General features: G+C 33.6%; 3 protein-coding genes across 3 annotated transcripts; 2 read left to right on the top strand and 1 right to left on the bottom strand.

Annotated features, from left to right (window-relative positions):
- Window positions 1-4,574: 4,574 nt before the first annotated feature.
- On the top strand, window positions 4,575-5,158 carry LOC143591678 (uncharacterized). Its single transcript, XM_077071818.1, has one exon. The coding sequence runs from the start codon at window positions 4,660-4,662 to the stop codon at window positions 5,140-5,142; it is 483 nt and encodes a 160-aa protein (XP_076927933.1). The 5' UTR covers window positions 4,575-4,659; the 3' UTR covers window positions 5,143-5,158.
- Window positions 5,159-9,581: 4,423 nt separating this feature from the next.
- Window positions 9,582-17,990, bottom strand: LOC143591676 (general transcription and DNA repair factor IIH subunit TFB1-1-like). The gene is made up of 19 exons (XM_077071817.1): window positions 17,574-17,990; window positions 16,691-16,769; window positions 16,113-16,174; window positions 15,957-16,017; window positions 15,644-15,767; window positions 14,208-14,283; window positions 13,916-14,011; window positions 13,780-13,824; window positions 13,633-13,689; window positions 13,378-13,533; window positions 13,222-13,287; window positions 13,026-13,149; window positions 12,863-12,919; window positions 12,659-12,786; window positions 12,294-12,587; window positions 12,147-12,224; window positions 12,030-12,077; window positions 11,878-11,946; window positions 9,582-10,147 (listed from the first exon to the last, which is right to left on the bottom strand). The coding sequence occupies exons 1-19, from the start codon at window positions 17,652-17,654 to the stop codon at window positions 10,061-10,063; spliced, it is 1,788 nt and encodes a 595-aa protein (XP_076927932.1). The 5' UTR covers window positions 17,655-17,990; the 3' UTR covers window positions 9,582-10,060.
- A 1,076-nt stretch (window positions 17,991-19,066) lies between these two features.
- LOC143591674 (protein DNA-DAMAGE INDUCIBLE 1-like) lies at window positions 19,067-23,161 on the top strand. The gene is made up of 9 exons (XM_077071816.1): window positions 19,067-19,156; window positions 19,290-19,322; window positions 20,711-20,838; window positions 20,925-21,030; window positions 21,663-21,779; window positions 22,383-22,448; window positions 22,549-22,611; window positions 22,702-22,746; window positions 23,130-23,161. Exons 1-4 carry the CDS (start codon window positions 19,091-19,093, stop codon window positions 20,938-20,940), a joined length of 243 nt encoding a protein of 80 aa, XP_076927931.1. The 5' UTR covers window positions 19,067-19,090; the 3' UTR covers window positions 20,941-21,030; window positions 21,663-21,779; window positions 22,383-22,448; window positions 22,549-22,611; window positions 22,702-22,746; window positions 23,130-23,161.
- Window positions 23,162-24,005: the final 844 nt, after the last annotated feature.

Genomic DNA, 24,005 nt, shown 5'->3' with positions numbered 1-24,005 from the left:
ATGTCGGTTAATAGATAAACATAACTATAGCTGATTTGTTATGACGGTTTCTTGTTAATCGGATTTGAAAGTTATAGCGAGTTGGTTATGGGTTGGTTAACCGTGACCAAAACAAATCCACTAAAACGCACACTCTAATAGGGATGAGACAATTGCCGAGAGACACCATAAACCCGAGAGGGGAAACTAGGGCTGACGGATATTCGGGTCTCGAGGCCCCCCAATTTTTAAAAAAATATAGTTGAGACAATATGTTAATTTTCTCAAGAACCTCATAATAATATAGGTGTTCGGAAACTACCAGCACCGCCACCAACAGAGACGCAATGTTCCTATAGGGCCACTTTGCCAAATGGGATTAGGCAGGTTTGTAAGGTTGGTATACCCTACATACACATATTGTTCAAAATATGACAACTTTACAAGAGTGTGACACCTTGTTAAATACAAAAGGTTGTGACTTTTAATTATGTACTTAAAAGACTAATAATATATAAAATTTGTTTAATAATACTTTATAACTTTGTTGGCAAACAAACTTTTATAACTTTAAACTCTCTCATTCAAATCTTATTATTTCTCACACAAAGACACGTGAAATATTTTATGAGACAAATGGTGTACTCGCTGCACTAGGCTATGTGTTTGAGTAGGGTCGTGAAGAAGCCAGATTGCTTCGTGATTTAATTTATATAGTTTTGAGCTACATTTTCTATATACGATGTTGTTCCCATCTGTGAGCTTCGGGTCACAAAACAACAATCTTACCGGTTGTTTCAAGGGTCAAGCTTGCCCTGTACAAGACAATCATAATTGAACACGCATCATCGATATCAATATGCGAGTCCCATCTTATTATTTAACTAGAACTAACACAAAAATAATTCTTTAGAAAATTCTAAAAGTTAGCTATGCTATTTTGATTATATTACTTGTATCTTAAACTTTATTTTTTTTTTCTTGTGTACACCTATCTACGACTTTATCCAATAATGGTATTCTTTTGGAATCTAATACAAAAACAAAATTATCAACTTACACTTGGCATCGTTTCATTAATGATTAGCCGATCATTAAATATTTTTAAAGAACTTGGAATATTACCATTTGGAGTTAAAGAAATGTAATACATAATTAGGTACCAAATTATATGACTAAAGAAATCTTTAGTCGCTAGTTGGGTGGTGGGGTGGAGACTAACGATTAATTGGATTGGACTTTAATTTATGATTTTTCTGTTTTATATATAAACACACACATTTTTTATGCAATTTTCAGTTTTATATATATGCTGTATATACATTTTGGTTGGAAATTGGTCGGGATCTCATTGAAAACCGCTGATTTGGTCGGAACCTCGCTATAAAATGTCGAAGAAGTCTGATTAATCGTGATTTTGGGTATTTGACCATTGATCGATTGATTGGTCGACTAGCCCAAAAATAATCGGGGATTAATGGGAGCCTAGTCGGGATTTTTACAACATTGCATACCGCTACTAGTTCTTTCAACATTACATGTCAATCAATCAATTATACCCAAGTAAAAGTCTTATTAATAACAAAATTATTAGTAGAGAGATCGCTTAAATAGTATTATTCTATATGTAAAACTGTTTATCCTGATAAGAAATTTAAAAGTTTATACGGGATATGACTAGAAATTATATATTTATTAATTTATAACAATGATTTCAAAAGGTTGTTATACTCCATCAAAAATTTGTTATTGCCACAATAAATGGACTAAAGAAACTTATTAAAGCATAAGTGCGTGTAGCAAGGGCAATTGTACCGAGTACAATACTTTATCAGTTTATCGCTTCAATGTCATATCATTCTCATTAGCGGTTGAATTGAAAATAAAGAAAACTTTATAAAAGTATTTCTGTTTAGATAAAAGAAAATAGAACATAATAGTTAATACCTTTGTACATACAAGAAAACTTTGTCAACTAGTTTAGGGAAACGATGGCTTTTAGTTATTGTTTTTCCAAATAATAAACTTATTTTAAATATAACCAAATATAAATTAATTATTTATATTTATGTAACATAATTATTAAAATTGGTTATCACATAATCGGGTTTTGAGTTCTCTCAACCATTCCAATCATCGACTTTGCGATCCAAGGATTGATATTTAGTAGAATAGGCTTTGCGATCCAAAAGAGGATAGCGATGCAGCTTGTTGCTCGCTTACCCATTATCCAGATGTAGTTTGGGTTGTGTTAAATGTTAATAAAAGATCATCGACTTGTACAATACCACAATACTGCGGTCATTGGTTTAATAACATATTCGGTTTTTAATTAGATGTAAGCGAATACAACCACTTTTTTGTGTGATGATACATCGTAACTTCATCGAGTGGATGTAACGTATTTCTCCTGTTATAACGGACCATCTAGAAGGTTGTGAATCCGGATGCTTTTGACATACGAATACGAATGTCAACGTTGAAATTAAAGGAAGTCAATTTTGCTATTTAAAATAATTAAATAACGTATAATTATGTAATAATAATAATAATAATAATAATAAAGATTCTCGCATTTTATGTAACCCTCGTTAGACAAGTCAAACACTATGTACAATTGAATCATGTGTTTTTCATCGTGCTAAACTTAAATCTAATTATATGACGTACGTGTCCCTAACCATGTTTCGTATATTTTTAGTGACCATGAAACTTGTGTATTATAGCATTGATTAAAGGCTTAGTTTAGAAACCCGTGCAGAAGTATTTATATATATTCTATCTTATACTATCTGTTATGGTTCATTCTCCTCAATTATTATCATTCGACACGTCTGTGTCACTTTGCTGTCAACTCAGTTTTTCGTCCATCATTCAATCAACCCATGTTATACCTCATTCTTCACCATTATATTATTTAATAAGAAAAAAATAAAAAAGAAAAGGAAAAACAAAAAAAAGTAAAAATTGATTGGAGGATGGGAATGATTGTGGTCCCACGCATCCCGTAATGGCTGATCAGGGGGTTCTTATTCACTCTTGAACGAGGGATTGTCGACATAAGACTCTTCAAGGGTTGGAAATAAATGAATGACCCGTACTCAACTACTCATTAGTCTTACAACTTTCAGTTTGTTACACTATTAATCTCATAAATTTAACCTTTTGATTTGCTGACCTTCAAGTTTCGTTAAGTTATACAAACAAACAACCCACCAAAATTTTAATATGATATAAGTTAATACCGTAACGAACCAAATCAATACAAATCAAGTTCCGCTTCAACACACGAGTTTAATCTAAGCCTTTTGACTCTTGAATCTACTTAACAGACCAAATTACATACGGCCTTATTACCAATTATTGTAAGTTGTGAGTAATCATGTGATTAGGCTCTTTAACTAATGCAAATAATAATTAATTAAATAATCAAACAAAAACGACAAATAATAATAATAATAAACTCAAAAGCCAATTGGATTAGGCAAACAATCTGCCCAATACTTTGTATACCTTTTTCCAGACCCATATTTTCCATACCCAAACCTCTCATCTTCAAGAAACATGTACGTCATGCATTAAAACTTGTATATTTATCTGCCTTTAGTAATCTGGCTTTTGGAAATAGCAGTCTACTAAACAAACAACGGCAAATTGTTGGCGCCCCCTATATGCCCCATATTATCAGGATACTGTACTAATTTAATATCATTTTATATCTCTTCACAATGTATAATTAATAATGATAAATAATAATAATAATACATAACCAGTGATTTACTGTGAATTACGCGTAGAACTCCTTTTTTATACATCGACGAGTTGACGTGAATTTAGTCGGTATTGATTATATCGTTACATATCAGAATTAGACTTGATATAATAAATTCGTTATAACATATAAAATAATTTAAAATATTTAAAACGATGTTTACTCGGTTGGTAAAACGCGAGCGTTGGAAAAACCCGAGTTGTAACAATTCATATCGGTTGGGGAGTAGAGCAAAAAATCTTGTTTATAAGGTAACGAGACGGATACATTCCCTATCATAACGAGTTTTAACTTTTAAGCTCTTAATTTTAATTTTGTTGTAGTTGTTCATAAATAACATATGTCATATATGAACAATTACAACAAAATTTACTATTATTTATAAACAAATTGTATAAAAGTTTGTTCTTTTTGTGTTGGTTAAATGTTAATTCGTTAATTTATACGCATATGATCATAACCAAACCAATAAGAAAATAGCAACCAGACTATTGGTTTCTCAATTGGTTTGGTTTAACCAAATACAGATTCGTGAGGTGATGATGACTCGTCATGACCAAAGCAGACAATATTCTGGTGCAACGGTAGCTGGGCCGATCGGTTTTCTTAATTGTTGGTAAAACCCGAGCAATACTGTAGCGCTTACGTTCGTTACATCAGTAAAACCCAAACACTACAACAAGTTGTTGACGCGAATTTAATCCGCATTTTAAATTTAGCAATCATTTTTATGGAACTAACAATTAAGAAAACAAACAACAGCAAAAGGTTGGCGCCCCCTAAATGCTTCATATGGTCCCATACTTATAATACTATAAATTAACATCATTTGTACATTGTCTCTAACACAATCCATTAATATTAATAATATTATTATCACTAATCCTTTGTTAAGCATTCTCTTAAACATGGCCGGAACTCTAACCACATCCACCGGATCAACATCTTTTAACTTCCTAAGCAACACCCGCGTACCGGCCTCAGGGCCAAGCGCACCTGTGCATATTAAAAGTTGCTACGTTGCTCCCAGAGCATCACTTCACGCAGTGATGGACGAGCCATTGGTCGAGTCTACAAAAAATAAATCAACGAGTTTGTACGATGTTTTAAATGTGAAGCGAAACGCTATGCCTTCCGAGATTAAGTCGGCGTACAGAAGACTGGCGAAGCGGTACCATCCGGACGCTTCAGGGTCGAAAAAGGGCGGTGATCGCGATTTTATTGATGTTCATAGCGCGTATGTCACGTTGTCGGATCCCACGGCGCGCGCAATGTATGATTTTAAGTTGGGTTCGGGTTTCGAAAGGCGAGCGGGAGTGTATGGCGCCGCGGCCGGAGCGGGTTCCGGGGTCTATACCGGAAGGAGATGGGAGACTGATCAATGTTGGTAGAAGTTAGTATAATTATTAGAATAGTATAATCATAATTATTTGATTGTAAGATTGGATTAAAGTATTTAAATGGAATCCTAATTTAACTCTATTAACTCTTGTCAAATTTATAAGAAAACATAAATGTAACTGTCACGTCATTGTCACGTAATTTTTTGTCACGTAATTTTGGGGTTTTCATTTACTTTTTATTTTTGTGCATGTAGTTTAATCGGTAAATTTAGAGCTGTAAGCGAAGCAGATGTTCGCCTATTTTTTCAACATATTGTTGGTCGTAACACAATTTTGTCTATTCATGAAATTAGTTAGAGGTGAGCGAAACCCAAAATATTCATACTCGAATGTGGTATTTCAGGGGCGGTTCACTTGTGTGTCGGGCATTAGAGATATGAAGACGCGAGTGAGACTATTAACGAGTTAATATGAGTTTCTCGAGAGCTTTAAACGCCCTTATTTCTTAAACTTCTATGGTTGGATACATGCAAAAGGAGATGGGCCCTGAGGGCCGTTCAAAAAGATTGTGGCTCGAAGCTCGGGTTCTTGGCTCTCTCGATAAAAGCTCGAATACTACAAGCCAAAAAAACTTGATTTAAAACAATCTAAAGCTAAGTTGACTCGTTTTTGTAACCGAGCCAAACCTTACCCAAGCTCGGCCCGGGTCGTTGGCGCGATCTTAGACTTGTTTAATTTCAAAATCGAGCTCGAACATAGCTGAGCTGTCTCGTTTAATTTCGACCTTGAGCTCACCCGGACTTGACTTGGGAACAGCCAAAGGTCCATAAAGTTTTTACCAATTATATGCAAACACTTCATTTCTTCTTGTTTTACCTTTAATGCAATTTACTAATTAAACTATTATCCACAAATGTAAAAAAGTAAATGAAAACCCAAGACTAAGTAACACTGACATAACAGTTACCTATTTTTATTTTTTAGTTAAAACAATTATAAGTATTACAAGTAGTCATATGTTTTTTACACATTTGACAAGATCTAAGATAGTTAAATTAGGATTTCATTAAAATAATTTAATCCAATCTTACAATCAAATAAATACGTTTATACAACTCTAATAATCATACTAACAACTTCTACCAACATTGATCAGTCTCCCATCTCCTTCCGGTATACACTCCGAAACCCCCTCCGGCGTACACTCCCGCTCGCCTTTCAAAACCCGAACCCAACTTAAAATCATACATTGCGCGCGCCGTGGGATCCGACAACGTGACATACACGTTATGAACATCAATAAAATCGCGATCACCGCCCTTTTTCGAGCCCGAAGCGTCCGGATGGTACCGCTTCGGCCAGTCTTCGGTACGCCGACTTAATCTCGGAAGGCGTAGCGTTTCGCTTCACGTTTAAAACATCGTACAAACTCGTCGATTTATTTTTTGTAGACTCGACCAATGGCTCATCCATCACTGCGTGGAGTGATGCTTTGGGAGCAGCGTTGCGACTTTTAATATGCACAAGTGCGCCTGGCACTGAGGCCGGCACGCGGGTATTGTTGAGGAAGTTAAAAGATGTTGATCCAGTGGATGTGGTTGAGTTCCGGCCATGTTTAAGAGAATGCTTAACAAAGGATTAGTGATAAGAGAAAAGATCAAATAAGAAGTTTGATTATCCTAAGAAGGTTAGGAAGAGGGTATTTTTGTCTAATCCTTTAATATTGAAAACCCACTTAATTTAATTTCAAAAACCCACTTAATTAAAACCCACTTAAAATTTTCACTTATCTCCTACAACCATCACCGCCCACCGCCACCCACCGCCACCACCTTGCCGGAAAAGTCTTCGGAAATTTCATCGGAAAATAAAACAGAAAAACACAATGAAAAAGACACAATGTAAAAAACACAATGGAATAAACACTATGAAAATAAAAACACAATGACAAAAACACAATTAAATTACACAATGTAAAAAACACAATGCAAAAAACACTATGAAAAAATAAAACACACTTGTATAACACAATTTTGTAAAACACAATTTTGGTAAAAAACACACTTTGTAAAAAACCCACGAAATTTTTTTTTTAATTTTTATATAGCAATATGGTACTCATATAAAATATAAAAAAATACTCGTTATTATGGTGAAATTGTTTTGAAAAAAAATATCGTATAAAAAGTTATGGGCGTTTTAAAATGATTGGGGTATTTGACATGTGCCTTGCATGTGGAGAGAGAAAGTCAACAAATATGTTATCCCTATTATGCTCTTACCCTTATCTTACACTTGATGATCTTTTTAATCTAATCTCAACCATTCAATTTAAAATGAATGAACAAGATTATTTCTTATCATTCTTATTAAAACTAAATTTCTTATTATACCTCAATCCTTAGTGATAATAATATTATTAATATTAATGGATTGTGTTAAGAGTCAATGTACAAATGATGTTAATTTATAGTATTATAAGTATGGGACATGTGAAGCATTTAGGGGGTGCCAACCTTTTGTTGTTGTTTGTTTTCTTAATTGCTATTTGCTAAATTTAAAATACCAGTCAAATTCGTGTTGACATGTTGCTGCAGTGTTTGAGCTTTATCAAGGCCGTTTTCAAAAATTGTTAAAATTTTCGGCTAAATGTAAAAAAAAAAGAATGTTGGTTTTAAGTAAAAGAGTTTTTTGTTAGGTTTAAACTTTAAACAAATAAAATTTTAAATGAGTTTACTTGGTTATTATTTGGGTTGAGTAAAAAAGTTTTGTTTATAAAAATAGGCTTTAAATAAGTTGAGTAATTAGATTTAATCATTAAAAATACATATTTGAGGTGAGCATGAATGTTGATGTTTTTTTGAGTTTGCAATGATTATTAGAAGGGAGAAATATGTCAAAAAGAAAATTAAAAAATAAAAAAATAAAGACAAGAATCTAATTGTAAAGGAAAGAGCAGGACATCAACTAACAATCTGAAAGCATGGTCGGATTTAGGAGGCTTGAGGGGTAGCCCGGGTTAACCGTCAGCTTTGTCGGCGAAGTGCAGATATTTAAGGTTTTTAGCATTTTTTAGGAAACTAGTATGTATAATATGCTTAGTAGTTTAAAAAAATCTGAAAGTGCTAGAATGACTATCGAGCATCACTATAAATCCTTTAAACTTTATCTTTGCACGGATTCACATTTATCTAAAAAAACAACATAACAAATTATGTTACTTGTATAACATGACAAGCACTTGACAAATTTTATTATAACTAATGAAGATCACAATCATCTTTTCTTGGTCACAAGTCACATAATATGATAATTTTTTTGAGGTACATATCAAGATAAACTTATGGTTATGACAAATCATAGTGTGAACATGTCCATAGCAAACAAATTATGGACAAAGAAAAATTGCACCAAACCCTAATCAACTATACCAAACCCTAAGAACAACATCAATATTGCATGTGATAACGACGAACACGCGTTAAAGTGCATATGATAGTGAGTGGTGCCTGCCCAGGTTCATTGGTGTGTGATAATGACACACGTTAGGTCTAGCATTCGAAGTTGTTTTTCGATGGCTAAGAACAACATCAATATTTCTTGTGATAACGACAAACACACGTTAATAGCGCACATGATAGCCAGTGGTGCATGCCCAGTTTCATTGACGAGTGATAATGACTCACGTTAGGTCTAGCAATCCAAGTTGTTTTTCGATGGCCAAACACACTTAATTGTCACCAAAAACCTTTAAACAACAGCGTTGTTAGTGATAATAACAAACTCGTTAAATAAACGTGCTGATGAGTGACGTTCGCCCAATTCAATGGATGTGTGAATAACATACGCGTTGACTCAAGTAATCAAATTTGTGTTGGCCACACGCATTTGAATATCGTCACATATAAGGTCATCTTAGGTGTAGCAATGTGTGTTGCATAATTAACAAATGATAAGTACATAATAATACGTGTTGCCTAATAATCGAATGATAACCGTAAAAATATGTGTGGTATAATAGTCGAATGATAAGTACCGAAGATTTATTATTTATAGATTAATATTAAAATGATCTCTTTTCAAACGATAGTAACCTTAATTTCTTCTAATCTGTCATTTTTGTCCACACGGTTTGATCAATTTCGTTACTTTTGATCAAAATGTTCTAAGTAGTACAACTTGGTTACACTTTTTTGTCGTTTCGATTCAACTTACTAACATGGATAGTTGTGTTATGTTAATTTAGCGTGAAATGACCGACGGACCAAAGTACCATCACTAACAAATGAAAAATCCGTTAGCGAAACTTGACTTGGTGAACAAGTTCAGTCCGGGATCCTAGCTGCTAAAAAAAAGCTTGCCTTTTTTTTTCTAATGACTCTTTTGCCCCTCATTGTTGGTTATATCACAGTTCAAAAGCGCTTTGCCGCTTCCTAATCTCCTAAAAACACTTTTAGTAATGGCATCCGAATGTGGTCGACCACAATTATCCGTTGGCATTGGTAAAAATGGTACGATCTGGTTCCAACCCAATCCGATCTAGCTCCTAGCGGTTCAAGATTATTGCCATTCGAAACCAGTTTAGATACGAACCAATTTGATTATATTCAACGTTGACCAAATCAAAACCGGTTTTCAAACCGATCCTGTTTAACAAATATTATGGTAATACATAGAGAAGAATAAAAAAACAAATATTTATAACACAAACAAGCATTACAAACAGATTCCCAGAAGTCAATGATATTTAGAAAAGGTCAACTTTTAAAACTTTTAAATGGTTTATACGTCGTCGCGATTACAAATGGGATAACGACACATGCATCCAAATAGAAAAAAACAGGTCTTTTAGACCGAGAGGTGACTCACAGCAAAATTTTGTTCAATGTACATTTATGTGTATGTAAGAGTAACCAATCAACATTGGTTAAAAGTAATAAAACAAAGTAAAAAAAAAAAAACATTATCAAACATACCCATTCGGTTTCTCGCCACTCTTTGCAGATCTCTTCTGCTGGTCTAGTTCATAATGAGCAAAAGCAGCATCTAGTGCCTGCAACATTTATAGAGTCCTTTACGACATATTATAAGTATAAAAAGAACCAAAAAGTAATAAACTTTAACGTTAAATTAATAGTATTTATCAACCGTAATGCTTGCTACCTAGGGATGTCACTTTCACCCGGAACCCAACCCGAGAAAATCCGAACCCGAACCCAAACTAACCAGAGAAAAGGCCAGCCCGAACCCGAACCGAAGTAATTTGGGTTGGTTCTTGGGTCTGATTTCTAGGTTTCGGGTCAACCCGAAAAACCCGAATAAACTGTTTGTTTAAAAAAACATGATATTATTATTATTAGGTATGCATACAGTATACGGAACACTCTACACATTCCACTTGCTTCTATTCCACCTATTATAGTTTATCGACTATTTATTGTTTACATATCTTTTTTTAATAACAACCGTCAACCGCAATAGAAGAAAATGTTGCTTTACTGGGTTATGTTTATCTCTACTATATATAAAGCATGAGTTAGGGACCTCTTAAATTTTAAGAGGTACCTAACTTGTTGCTTATTGTACAACATGCTATGCATAGATTTAAGAAATTTTAAGGGTAATGTTGTCTTTATAGCACACATGTACGGTTACTTTAGTTTCTTCCATAATAGTTTCAATTTTAATCCTCTAACTTTAATAAAATTTTGTTAATTTATAGAATAATTACACATCTACCCCTTATTTAAAACAAACTACCTCCACGACTTTTAAACGTTCATAATTTTTTCCCACGTTAATATTTTTTTTAAGAAAATCATTCTATGAAAACGAACATTATATTCTCTTTAATTTGAGTATAATATTGCTAGAGTTTATTAATTTTAAAAAAAATAACATTTTACGTGATTACCGGTTTGTAACGACAATGGGTCAGGTCGGGCGGTTCGAATCATGGGTCAAAATGAATTAGAGTCGGAACATGTCAATACAAAAGCTGGTTAATTTGGTTCGGTTCAGGTCGAAAGGGGTCATGTCAAAAGGGTATCGGGTCGAAACAGGTTTCGAGTTAAAACGGTGTCTAGTCCAGATGGGTTTCGGGTCAAAACGGGTTGGTTTGAAATCGATTTATTTGAAATTGTTGTACATTTTCGGCATCAGTTCCGTGATGACAATGTTTACATGTACCATACCCGATAAACACGTGTCCAACATCACGTAACGAGCATTACCCAACCTTGGTAAGCGCCCAACACCACGTAACGCATAAGTAATCAACGCGAGTTACACACATGATGTCGGTTAAGAATGTTTAATGCATGTAACATGCATCCAGGTGCCGTTTATGCGTGTTCAACTGTTAGTTACACACGTACTGGCTTTTCACGTGTTACGCGTCCAATTTCAAGTTACGAACGCATTGTCATCGGGTTTGCGCACGTACTCCGCTGCATAGCGCGGGCACCTGACTAGTTTATAATTTGATTATTTACATAACGAGTAAAGAGAAAAATGTTGCTTTAGTTTTTGCGCTGTAGCTGTTCTTCACTTTTTTATTTTCTTTTTGATTTTTTAGATACCCGAAACCCGATTAACCCAACCCGAAAAAACCGTGAGAGATTTGGGTTTGGTTTCGGGTCCAGAATTAAAACTTTGAAATCCGAATAACCGGACCCGATAAACCCGAAACCCGAAGAACACCCCTATAATGTTACTTATGTTTTATCAGTGATTAATAATGGGCAAAGAAGTAGTATTGGCTTAACATTTATATTTATTAACCTGCAACATTGGTTGAACAAGAAGGGAAACTTGATGCCGGGAATCTGACTGAACGGATTCTTTAATCTCCTGAAATATGTACAAAATATCATATTTTACAACATACAAAATAACTCTTCAAAAAAGTAATAAAATAATAATAATTAAAATACCTGTAGCTTTGGGTAGATTTGCGACATGGCATCCTTCAGCCGACTGACCTATAGACACGAATATATGTAATTTATCAGATTAATTTATGCTAATTATGACATAAGACATAATATTACCTTTGTATAAAGATACGATGTTGTAATCGGATACGAGGACCAGAAATGTTTTAATAATTCCTGAATAGACGTCCAGTGCTGAAAGATAATTATATAGTTTAATGAATGAACAAATGTGACTGAAAAGTTATATTAAAAAAGACTTACAAGCAAAAGCTCATCTTTTGTGACACTTGGTAATGTATCCAATATACTCTCATTTGGGTTTTTACCAAGTTGATATTTTGAGCTTGATATATTCTGAGTCAAACTGTTGAAGACCCTAAAAGCCACTTCGGGTCTAACAATGGGTTCACTCAGACCCGCGGTTCTAATTTCAGAGATATAAGCCCGCAAAGATCCGTATGCTTCAGAAGTACTTAACCTAGGTTTCATTTGTCTTGATCCAGATATTTGATTCAGTGCATTTACTTGTTGCGAATCAAAGTAATCTCGTGGATCCTGTTTAAGAACTAACGTATAAAACATAGAATATTATAAAAAGAAAATAAGCAATATGTTAAAGGTCAAACCTTTATACAAAGGGGTGCAACGGGCGGGTCACGTGGGGCCTGAAGGTCTTCAATCTCAGCCATTCGAGTTACCCTATCTAACCGTTCTTGATGTGTATTGACATCAGAAACTTCTTTAGCTAACTCAACTGTTTTGAAGCCAAATTTTAATAAATACATTTAAAAAATAGAAATAATCGTATAAAAGATGTGAAGTGTACTCACCTTGTTTTGAACTAGCAAGTGCTTCAGCTACAGACCTTGTATCTCGAGTCTCAGCATCTACAATCAAGTCAAAAGACAATAGATTAACATCTCATTAAGTAATAAAACAAATACTTATAGTATCATTAATTTAAATTAAATAATATACATACTTAAAACTTACCTATAGTTCTTCCTTCAAGAACAACTGCAGCATGGCGGTTAATATCTTGCAGGAAAGATCTTTTATACGGCTCGTATTGTGCTTCTAGTTCATCCTTGATATCTTCATTAGCTAACCCGTGACCCTATAATTACATGTATACATTAACCCGTTGACCACAAAGTTTTTTAACAATTATAAGAAATATCCAAGTTACCGGAATATGTGTGTAATCATCGCCTTCATCAGCCTCCATATCCAAAGTGGGGTCCACTTTCCTAATCTGTAACAAGAAAATATCAAAAAAATGAGAGTTTTCATTATAGTTTATCATTATTTTATCAAATAATAATATGCTAAAACATTAGAGCACCTTTTGGCGAGTTTCACTAGCCAAAATGGCATCTTGTTTTAAAAAAACTGCTAATTCCTCATCTTCAGCAGCCTCTGCAGCAGCAGCAACAATATTTTTTGTACTATGAAGATATTGTGCTCTCCAATATTTAGTCCAAAAGTCTTTTTCTGTCATCTGTAGTTAAACCAGTAAATAATTTTATGTATGTTTAGATAGCAGAAAACATAAACTGTCTGACATAAAGACAGTAATTTGATAACGTTTACTCCTTACCTTGTTAGGTACAAAACTTAAATACGCTTGTCGCACTGCTGGTTTTTCAGCAAAAATCTAGCAAAAAAAAATATACATGTGCAAAAGAATATTACAAAAAACTAAATTCAACTAAGTTTCCAGAAAAGCAAAATAAGATGAAAATACCTGGTGAATCATCTCTGGTGTTAAGTTAAAAGTAACTTTGTTAGACTGAAACAAAGAAATTGAGGATCCAACATTAATATCACTGCATAATTAATGTATGTGTGTATAGAGAGAGAGAGAGAGAATGGAGTTATACCTGACCATCAGATGACGGTTTGACATTGAAAATCATTTCACTTTTCAACCCAACCCGTTGTTTTGCTTTTCTGCTGGCGTTCACCTCTAGCAACTTCTGCACTTGATTGATAAATGTAAGTTTTATGTTACATGTTTTACAGCAGTAAGACTAAATCACCAACAAAAAACAGATGCCAATGTACAACTTTAACAAAATATCAAAGATTAATGCCACATAAGCACACACATATAACATAATAACATACACAGGCTCAAAATAATCAATAGTTCCATACACATATAGAACTAACCTTTCTTGTAGCCCAAAATTCAGTTTCTGACAGCACGCCTCCAATCACAAATTGCTTATGAAGCTGCTGCAACTCACTACAGTAACATTTTAGCTACATAAATGTAGGTGGCAAAAAGTCCGTATAAAATATACTGTTGAATGTGAAACAAAAACATTAAGCAGAGTATCTAATATGTCAACATGAAGTTATTGCTCACAAATCATATTTACTATGCATTAACAAAATAGAAGTATCTAATTCAGAAGCAAATTCTGTATTGCACGATTTACGTAGACGATATTGTGTTACTATCGGAGAGCATAACTGAGCCTAAATGAGAAGTTAGAGAAGCGGCAGCAGCTTTAGAGTGCAAAGATTAAAGAATAAGTCACTCTAAAACCATGTATCTTCACTGTAACTTCGGTGGTGTGATCAAAGAGAACACCCAATCACTATTGAAGGACTAGATGTCCCACAGAGAACCAAGTTCAAGTATTTAGAGTCGTTTCTACAGAGTGTCGGGGACATAGATAGTGATGTAGCTCACCGTGTTTAGGCAGGTTTGTGCAAGCGGTGGGAAGCTGCAGGAGTATTGTGTGACAAAAGGATCCCAACAAACCAAAGGGGAAATTTTACAGTTCAACCGGCTAGATGTGTGGGCACACAAGGTTGGGTCAGATAAGAAATGAAGTTATTCGGGATTAGTTGAGGTGATATGAATCTCGAGTAAGATAGTTTGGTCACGTGAAAGGTAGACAGATGACAGGCAGTAAGAACCATGAAAACAATAACGGTGGAGGGAAGGAGAGGCAAACACAGACCTAAACTTACATGGAATGAGCGAATTAGGCGGGATTTGTTAGACTTGCACCTACCAAGGTACATGATTGGGGATATGACTTTTCGGAGACATAGGCTAAAGGTTCCAGACTTTTAGGGGAGTGTGTGTGTTTGGTTGTAGCTTTTTCTTGGGACATTATTTTGCTTACACTTAAGTTTTTCATATACTTTTCGTATGCCTAAGCCTTACTTTTGCCTTTAGCTTCGCTTGAGATCTATCAAGGGGGGTTTTCTTTGTTTCTTTGCTATTTGCTCTCCTACCGGTTCTAAAATAGTTACTAACCACTTTAGGTTATCAGTAGTTTCCACAATTATTACTATTAGTAGTCCACATCTTGTTGGTTTTGGTTCCATTAGCCACACTTTGTGCTACTTAATTTTCTACACTTTACATATAAAAAATGGGATTTTTAGAGTCGGGGTCTCAGTGGGAGTAACCTCACTATATGTTGGTATAGAGGAGAGGTTTGCCCTCGTCCAACACTCCAACCCTCCCAAGACCCTGCCAATAGCTTTACAAACGGGATTTTACTGGGTACGTTTGGTTGTTTGTTATTACTGAAATAAAAGATAAACTTTAGTAAACATAACCGGTATTGAAAGAAGAAACCTACCTGTCAGACTGCAACAGCTTAATTCGACGTTCCATTTCTGCTGAACTAAGTTGTTCATCTTTAAGTGGATTAGCCTTTTCAGAGGTGGGCCCCCCACCTTCCCCGGACATTGTGATAGCCTTGGCTGTTAAGCAATCATAAGATAACCAATTTATACATAAAAGAATAGTCAGCTGTGTCACATAAGTAACTAAGAAGCAGATGCATAAAAATGCAACATCTATTGATACTATATAAAGACAATGAGACATGTTTAATCATAAATTAAAAAAACAATAAGAAAAGAGTAAGATGAAAACATCAAAGACCTCACCTACAAAGTCTCTGCAAATTTCCCTGTCTGAAAAATTTTCAAACTCGAATATATAATTACCCTGTGATCATACAAAGAAAATCATATATTCAAATATTTAATCAATGACCAGACAAATAAACAACAAATGATTTATTAAAATCCACACAAAATAACCTGTTCTTGAGTAAGATTAAGTAAAGCAGGCCTGTTAGCACCTTCCTTACTGGATTTGTGTCCTAAAAAAGCCGAAAAACAATCATACTCAACAACAATAAAATGCATTAATGTAGACTGTAAATGAGCCGAACGTTCATGAACTGTTTGGCGGGAAGTTCGTTTATTTAATGAACGAACATGAACAAAACTTTTTGTTCATTTAATTAAACGAAGAAATATGGCTGATCAACTAAAAAAAGTTCTAACCCTAAATCCTAATTCACTTGACACAAATTTAGATGTGTTTTTGGATGAATTGTGATGTATTTAGAATTGTTCGTTTGTGTTCATTAATGCTAACTTATGTATATTTGCGTTTTATAATGCTAACTTATGTTCCTTTGTGTTCGTTTACGTTTGGTCAACTATGTCAATTTATTTAAGTTTGTTTTTCTACATTCGTGAAATGTTCGTTTCAGTTTTAAACAGGCGAACATGAATGGACACATGCATGCCCCTGTACATGTCCGTTCAGTTTGTTTACAGGCCTACATTAACGAATATAATGATCCCAATTATATGATAACATTGCTTACCTTTTATAAGCCTAAATTCCACATTAAGCTTCATAGATGATGATGGATCATTAGGCATAAAAACAAACCTCCCCCTAGTCTGCAAATATGTGCAATTATAATGAGTAAATAAACCTAGCTTTAGAATCCAATACAAACAACTCTTAACGTGAGAAGCATACAAATAATCAGAGTACTTATGCTAACGCTAGAGTAATTATTATTAAGCTACAACAATTGTTGTAGCATCATAATGATTACTCTGGTTCACCAGAGTAATTAGTATTAAGCTAGTTTATATCGTTGTAGCATAATAATGATAATTACTCTGGTTTAAAAACGATAGCGTGATAATAATTACTCTGGTGTTAGCATAATTACTCTAGTTATTTGCACGCTTCTGACGTTAAGAGACTCCATGAACCTAAACAACAAACTACTAACAATCACACTGAATCTCAATAAACTAGCGTTAGCATCAAACACAAACAGCTCTAAACATCAGAAGCGTACAAATAACCAAAGTAATTATGTTAACACTAGAGTAATTATTGTCACGCTATCGTTTTTGAACCAGAGTAATTATTATTCCGCTACTTCATTTCGCAGTAGCATAACAATAATTACTCTGGTTCACCAGAGTAATTATTATTAAGCTACTTTATATCGATGTAGCATAATAATAATAATTACTCTAGTTCAAAAACAATAGCGTGATAATAATAATTACTCTGGTGTTAACATAATTACTCTGGTTATTTGCACGCTTCTGACGTTAAAGAGCTGTTTGTACCGGATCGACTCGGTAAACCTAAATGCAAACCTAAATGTAAACCTAAATTTTCTAAAATAATAACTATGACATTGAAGTGTTACTAATTACTAATTAATATTATTATATTACCATCTTCAATATGCCACGGACGCCAGGGTCCTTGACGGAGGATTTATACTTGGCACGCTTAACCACCTGCGCATCCGTCATGGTCCACGTGGCAATAGGTTTAGCTAATAATAATTATTATTAGGGGTTTTGAGTGTGTTTAATAAGAGAGTAATTGATGAATTGGAAGGTGTGAGTGAGTATGTAATTGTGAATTGTGATGGTGTAGTAATATGGAATGAATGGATTAATTGATCTAGAGTTTGGTGTTGTGTGGGTTTGAATGGTTGTCGGAAGATCGTCGATGGTGAAGTATCGCCGGTGGGTTTGTTAATAATAATAATAACAATAACAATGAATGAGTGAAGATGCGAGATGGGGTGTTTAACTGTTCGTAGGGGTGTGAAGTTTCTATTTAGTGAGGAAGTGCTTGGATAACCCGAGCCGAACCCGAATGAGAATGCTCTAATGACAACGCTCGAAGTCATCATGTGCGGTGAGATAAAACTCGTTTAGTTCTAGGATCTAATTAGGGAAACTCATATACTCATCTAGACGCCCATCATCACATGGTACATCTAAAATTAAATTCTGAGAGCTAGAAGAAATCAAATCTGAGTCACATAAGACCATATGTAGTAGATGGAGCCCCTATTAGAGTGTTATGCATCATGAGACGTCACGTCACCATTAGTGACGTTTTGACAAAAAAAACGGTATAGCGGATGAAGCACCAACCAAACATTACCATTATTTATAAAAAAATAACAAATAAAAAACCCACCAATCAAAACCAACACCCCCCCTTCCCTCACTCGACTCTCTGTAGGAAGCGCCCGCCAATGTTGTTGAGACCGGACCGGTCTGACCATGATTTAATCCGCTGACCGGTCCGGTTCTGTGTAGTTCTCTCGACTCTCAGAGAACCAGCCGGTCGGAACTGGTTCAACCGAATTAATTAACTTCGTTATGTTTGGTTGTTAAACCCATCAACGTGTCCCTCACGTGAGGGCCAATTTTGTCCTTTTCCCCCAAATACACCCAAGCCCCTCACGTGAGGGGCTTGCGAATTAGGACCGAGGTCTATTTGGGGAGAAAAATGACAAAACTGCTCCTCACGTGAACACGCTGATGGGCTTAACGACCAAATTTAACGGTGTTAATGAATTTGGGTTTAATTGCAAGTGAAATAAACCACAAGGACAAAAATCACAAATTTGAAACTATTGAACTTAAACCGCAGATCTAGATAAATCACATAGACGAAAACCGCATATTACTCTAATAAGAAAAATACAACGATACTTAAAACCACAGATTTGGTCAAACACTACCGAACAACCAGGGTTGGGTACTAAATCGAAAAAACCATTAAAAGAAAAACGGAAAATCCAAACCGAAGTTTCGATTTTAGCCCAAAATCGCAACAATCCGCACCCCACACACGCCCTTTTAAAAAACTTTGTGTAATGACATCTGAAGAACAAATAAAACTTGCTGCACGAACGCTTTGATATCTTGCAAGCGAAGCAAACAAGATGAAGATAAGTGTAATGACATCTGAAGAACAAATCATCACATTAGATGTCAACCATAACGAATCCGTATGTAGTAGTAGCAATAGTAGTAACTTTTTTTGTTTTCTTTGATTAATAATTTGTATATTTTTAAAAAAGTTAAATTTATCTTTAAAATCCAATAATTAAATTATTACTATGTCTGTTTATTTGTTAATAGGTGGAAAATTTGAAAGCTTTACTTGAGATTGAGGTCAGAAATTGAACTCATTTAGTCACAAAAATTTTATTATTATTATTATTATTTAGATTATTGGATTATTGTGTTTTTAAGTTAGCATGCCATGTCACAAACTAATTTTGAGTGTATAGTTGTTTAGGGTTGATTTTACCTAGAAATGTAAACGAGTCGAATCGAGCTCGAGCTTGGCTTGTTTAGATGTGTATTTTTATAGCTCAAGCTCGGCTCTTTGTCATTATTATTATTTTTAATTTTTATTATTTTGTTTATATATTTTTATAGTTATTTGCATATGTATTTATAATTTTATGTTTTGTGTAGAACTAATTAATTAACAAAAGGTATGCATTGTAGTGGCGAACTGGTATCGGTTAAGTTTAGGCCTGTAAGCGAACTGAACGTTCAGCCAACTGTTCGTGAACCGTTCGGCGGGAAGTTCGTTTATGTTAAATAAACGAACGAACATGAACAAAATTTTTTTGTTCATTTAATAACACGGACGAACATGAGCACATGTTTTGTTTGTTTATTCATGAACGTTCGTTTATTTATGTTTGTTTACATATTAGTAGAAAATAATTAAATATTATCTAAATGGCTCGTCTACTTAATGGTTTTATATTTGTTCATTTGTGTTCGTTTATGTTTGTTTGTGTTCATTTATGTTCATTTATGTTCGTGAACTGTTCTTTTTTTTAAATAAACAAACGCGAACACAAAATATGTGTTCGATTAAGTGGTCGTATTCGTTTAAAGTTAAATGCACGAACACGAACATGCCCTTGTTCGTGTTCGTGTTCGATTACAGGCCTAGTTAAGTTCGTTACTGGAACTGCGCTAATGGAAAAGACTAAATGAATAAATACCCAAATAGGGCATTCGTATAGTTTATGATACACAAGTTAACACCCTAAATAGTATCAGCACTCGTATAGTTTATCATACAAGAAAATAACGCATTTAAAAAAGCAAAAAAAGTTAACTTTTTCTGCTAAGGTGGCACACCCTAAAGCTGTCATGAACCAAAGGTGTTAGTGCGTTTGCAGCGACATTGCATTTTAATTCTATGTATAGTATAAGGTATATTAATTAGTTATTTTTATAAAATGTTTATTTATAAAAATAGTTATATAAATATATTAAATAAAAGTTTTATAAATAAAGTTCATTTAGGCGTGCGAGCCAGTTCGAGGTCGTTTATTGAATGCACCTTGATAAAAGCTCGAACTTGGGGCTCGAGCCCGTTTAAGATCGGCTTGATTCGAGTTTTTAATCCCTAAATAATCAGAAATTTCCATATATAATCATTACAAGTTCAAAGACCATTGAAACCAATCTTCACTTTCAAAAATTATAAATTATCTGCTTAGATTCAATGTTAACATGTTTGTTATAATCAGAGTCGAATACCGCTTCAACAACAACAACTGCTTCACAATGGAAAAGAGATGAAGAATTTTGAGACACTGAGTAGTTTAGGTGTTACTGATGGAGATTTAGTTATGATGGTTTCTAACACTTCTTCAACGTATGATTATTATTATTATTAATATTTTTGTTATCTTTTTTTTTTTTTACAAATGCAAGAATCATAATGAAGTTTTTAAATTTCAGGGTTTCTAGTAATTAAGTATTGAATCCGGACAGTTCTGCAGTGAATCCAGCTGCTTTTCAGCAGCAAATCCGGAATAATTCAGATTTAACGGCTCAATTGTTTCAGGTTAGATTATTTTTGTTAGTTTTTTATATATATATATATAGGATTGGATCATGTGAGAACCATTTGTAAATTGAGAACTTTGAGAACCATTTTGGACCACAAAAAACACTTCAAGAAAAAATAAAATAAAAATTATAAAACCAAAATAAATGCTAAAATAAAAAAAGTAAAAAAACCAAAACATTTATCTAGCATCCCGGTTTCATAAAAATAAAAATCTCGGTTTTGCGAAATTATACATATATGTATAATACTAATAAACACGTATATACATATATGTGCATACACATGTTCTTTTTATACACATTTGTACAATTAAGATACATGATAATGTGCATATGTGTATATTATGTAACTGGAGATTAAATGATAATATACGCATATGTACAATTTAACAGAACCGAGTTTTTTTTTTGTTTTTTTGCTTTTTTTTATTTGAAACCGGGATGCTAGATAAACGTTTTGGTTTTTTTTACTTTTTCAAAATTTTCGTTTTTTTTTAATTTTTATAAAGGGGTTTTTTTGTGGTTCAAAATGGTTCTCAATTTCAAAAGGTTCTCTTAGGATCCTTACCCTATATATATATATAATATTACAAATTTGAGTTTCTGACTAGTAAATGTTAATGACAGAGAGATCCTGAGTTGGCCCAAATTATTATTGGGAATGATCTGAATAAGTTGCAGGACTTACTAAGAAGACGTCACACTCAGAGATCTGAAATGCGTAGGCAAGAAGAAGAAGAGATGGTGAGTTTAAAGGGTTGGGTAACGGGTCGAAACGGGTTGACCTGATAACACTTTCTTGTACATTTCATTTTTTTTAATATGAATGTGTTGACTAACTAAAATTACAAAAACAATTTAAAAATAAAAAATAAAAAATCAATGAGTTAAAATTGGCAATGTGAACTTGTCGGGTTGGTTGCAGAACGGGTCAAAACGGGCAACTTTTTTGGTTCGGGTTCAAACGGGTCAGGTTTGGTTGACTTGTCCTCAAACATGTTTTTAACTGAAGTTTTCATTTTTCTGCAGATGATTGCATAAGTTATATATTATTTCAGTAATAATATACTTTTTGTAAAGATTTGGGAGGTTTTAAGCACAAAAAATACTCCTTGGGCAGTTGGGCGACTTCAACCCTCTTGACTTGTTAGATATAAAACATAACTCAAATCAATACACCTGTGTTGTTGGTCAACAAGTCAAACCGGTCATGTTTGGTTGGGTCATCCTAAAAACAAATTTTTACTAAAAAATTAAAATTTCATGCATATATTTTTTTTTCAGTTTGTGTTTTAGCATTATACATATGAGCTATATTCTAATTTGTTGCTTGTCTCGGAAACAAAGGCGCTACTTTATGCAGACCCTTTTGATGTGGAAGCACAAAAGAAAATTGAAGCTGCAATCCGACAGGTAAACCATCATTTTTTAACTTTGCAGGCATTATATATAGTTATATCATAGCTAAACTTTTGCATTTTTAAATCCACTAATAAATACTTCGGTTTTACAGAAAGGTATTGATGAGAACTGGGCTGCTGCACTAGAACACAATCCTGAGGCTTTTGCAAGGGTGGTAAGTATTTTTAACCATCACATTTAAAATATATATTTTAAGTTTTTTATATATTTTGTCATGAAAAACATTTATGAATCAAATTTGCAGGTCATGCTGTATGTTGACATGGAAGTCAACGGTGTTCCCGTGAAGGTAATGATGATAAATATATCCTTCTAAATTTTATAATATCTTTTTTTATTTTTTCAAAACGCTAAAAGTATTATATTTACATATTAATAAAACTAGTAATTGTTATGCACCCTAATCGTTCATTCAATGAAATAGTTATAATCAAGGTTGTAAAAGTTGCTAGGCGGACCCTATGCGGCCGACTGGGGATTTGGGTGCACTTGGAGTCCTCAGGGAGTACTCGGAAATGATAAATATAAAGAAAATTAATTTTTGGATATTGTATATGTCAAATATTGTAATGTTTATAACAAAATAAATGAATACCAATATAAATAAGAGAAATACATTTTTAAATACTAAATTATTCTAAAATTTGCTAAGCGAGCACTCTTTCAATTCAGGCATTTGTTGATAGTGGGGCCCAATCAACGATTGCAAAGAGCGTTTGGGGTACGAGTCCTTTTTACTCAAATTTTTAAATATACTAGTTACACATTTCACATCCAGTTTACATAATCATGCAACTTATTACAAAAATCAAATATTTTATTTTATTTATTTTATATTCATTTCGTTTAGATTGTTGAGGCTTTTAGACGAGCGTTATAAGGGCATTGCTCATGGAGTTGGCCAATCAGAGATTCTTGGTAGGATACATGTTGCTCCAATAAAGGTAAATATCGTTTATTGATTTTACAAAGTTATTTACGATTTTTCAAAAATAAGTATTTAGTGTCACATAGCATACATGCTAGCAAATTTTGAAACACGTATTCGTTTACCTTCATTTCTACAAAGGGGAACAAAAATGAGAAGGATTTGTAGCCACACAAAAAAATAAATAAAACAAACCATAACTACAAATTTAATAAAAAAAACGAAAAAAGTAAAAACACAAAAATATTTCCACCGTCTTTCTCATTCTCATAAAAAAAACACAATGGTAAGTGAAAAAAGTCGTTGTGTCTTTTTGTTTATCATTGTGTTGTGTGTTTATTTTCGTCATTGATTGTGTCTTTTTTCGTTAACATTGTGTCTCTTTTTGTTGTGTTATATTACTCAACATTGTGCTATATTTGTTCGGAATCGGGTTATATTTTGCTATCTATTGTGTCTTTTTTTAGTTATAATTGTGTATGATGTTCATTTTCGTCATTGTGTCTTTGATATTGGCATTGTGTCTTTTCGTCAATTTTTTTTGTATTTTTTTATTTGAACGGGAATGATGGCGGAAACATTTTAGTTTTCTAAACTTTTTTCGTTTTTTATTTATATTT

The sequence above is a fragment of the Bidens hawaiensis genome, unplaced genomic scaffold (genome assembly GCF_021521415.1).
Source record: "Bidens hawaiensis isolate Kalapana, Puna unplaced genomic scaffold, B.hawaiensis_p1.1 tig00039982_1, whole genome shotgun sequence".
Lineage (NCBI taxonomy): Eukaryota > Viridiplantae > Streptophyta > Magnoliopsida > Asterales > Asteraceae > Bidens > Bidens hawaiensis.
Note: the sequence above shows the minus strand (reverse complement) of the source record. Positions and strands in the feature narration are given on the sequence as shown.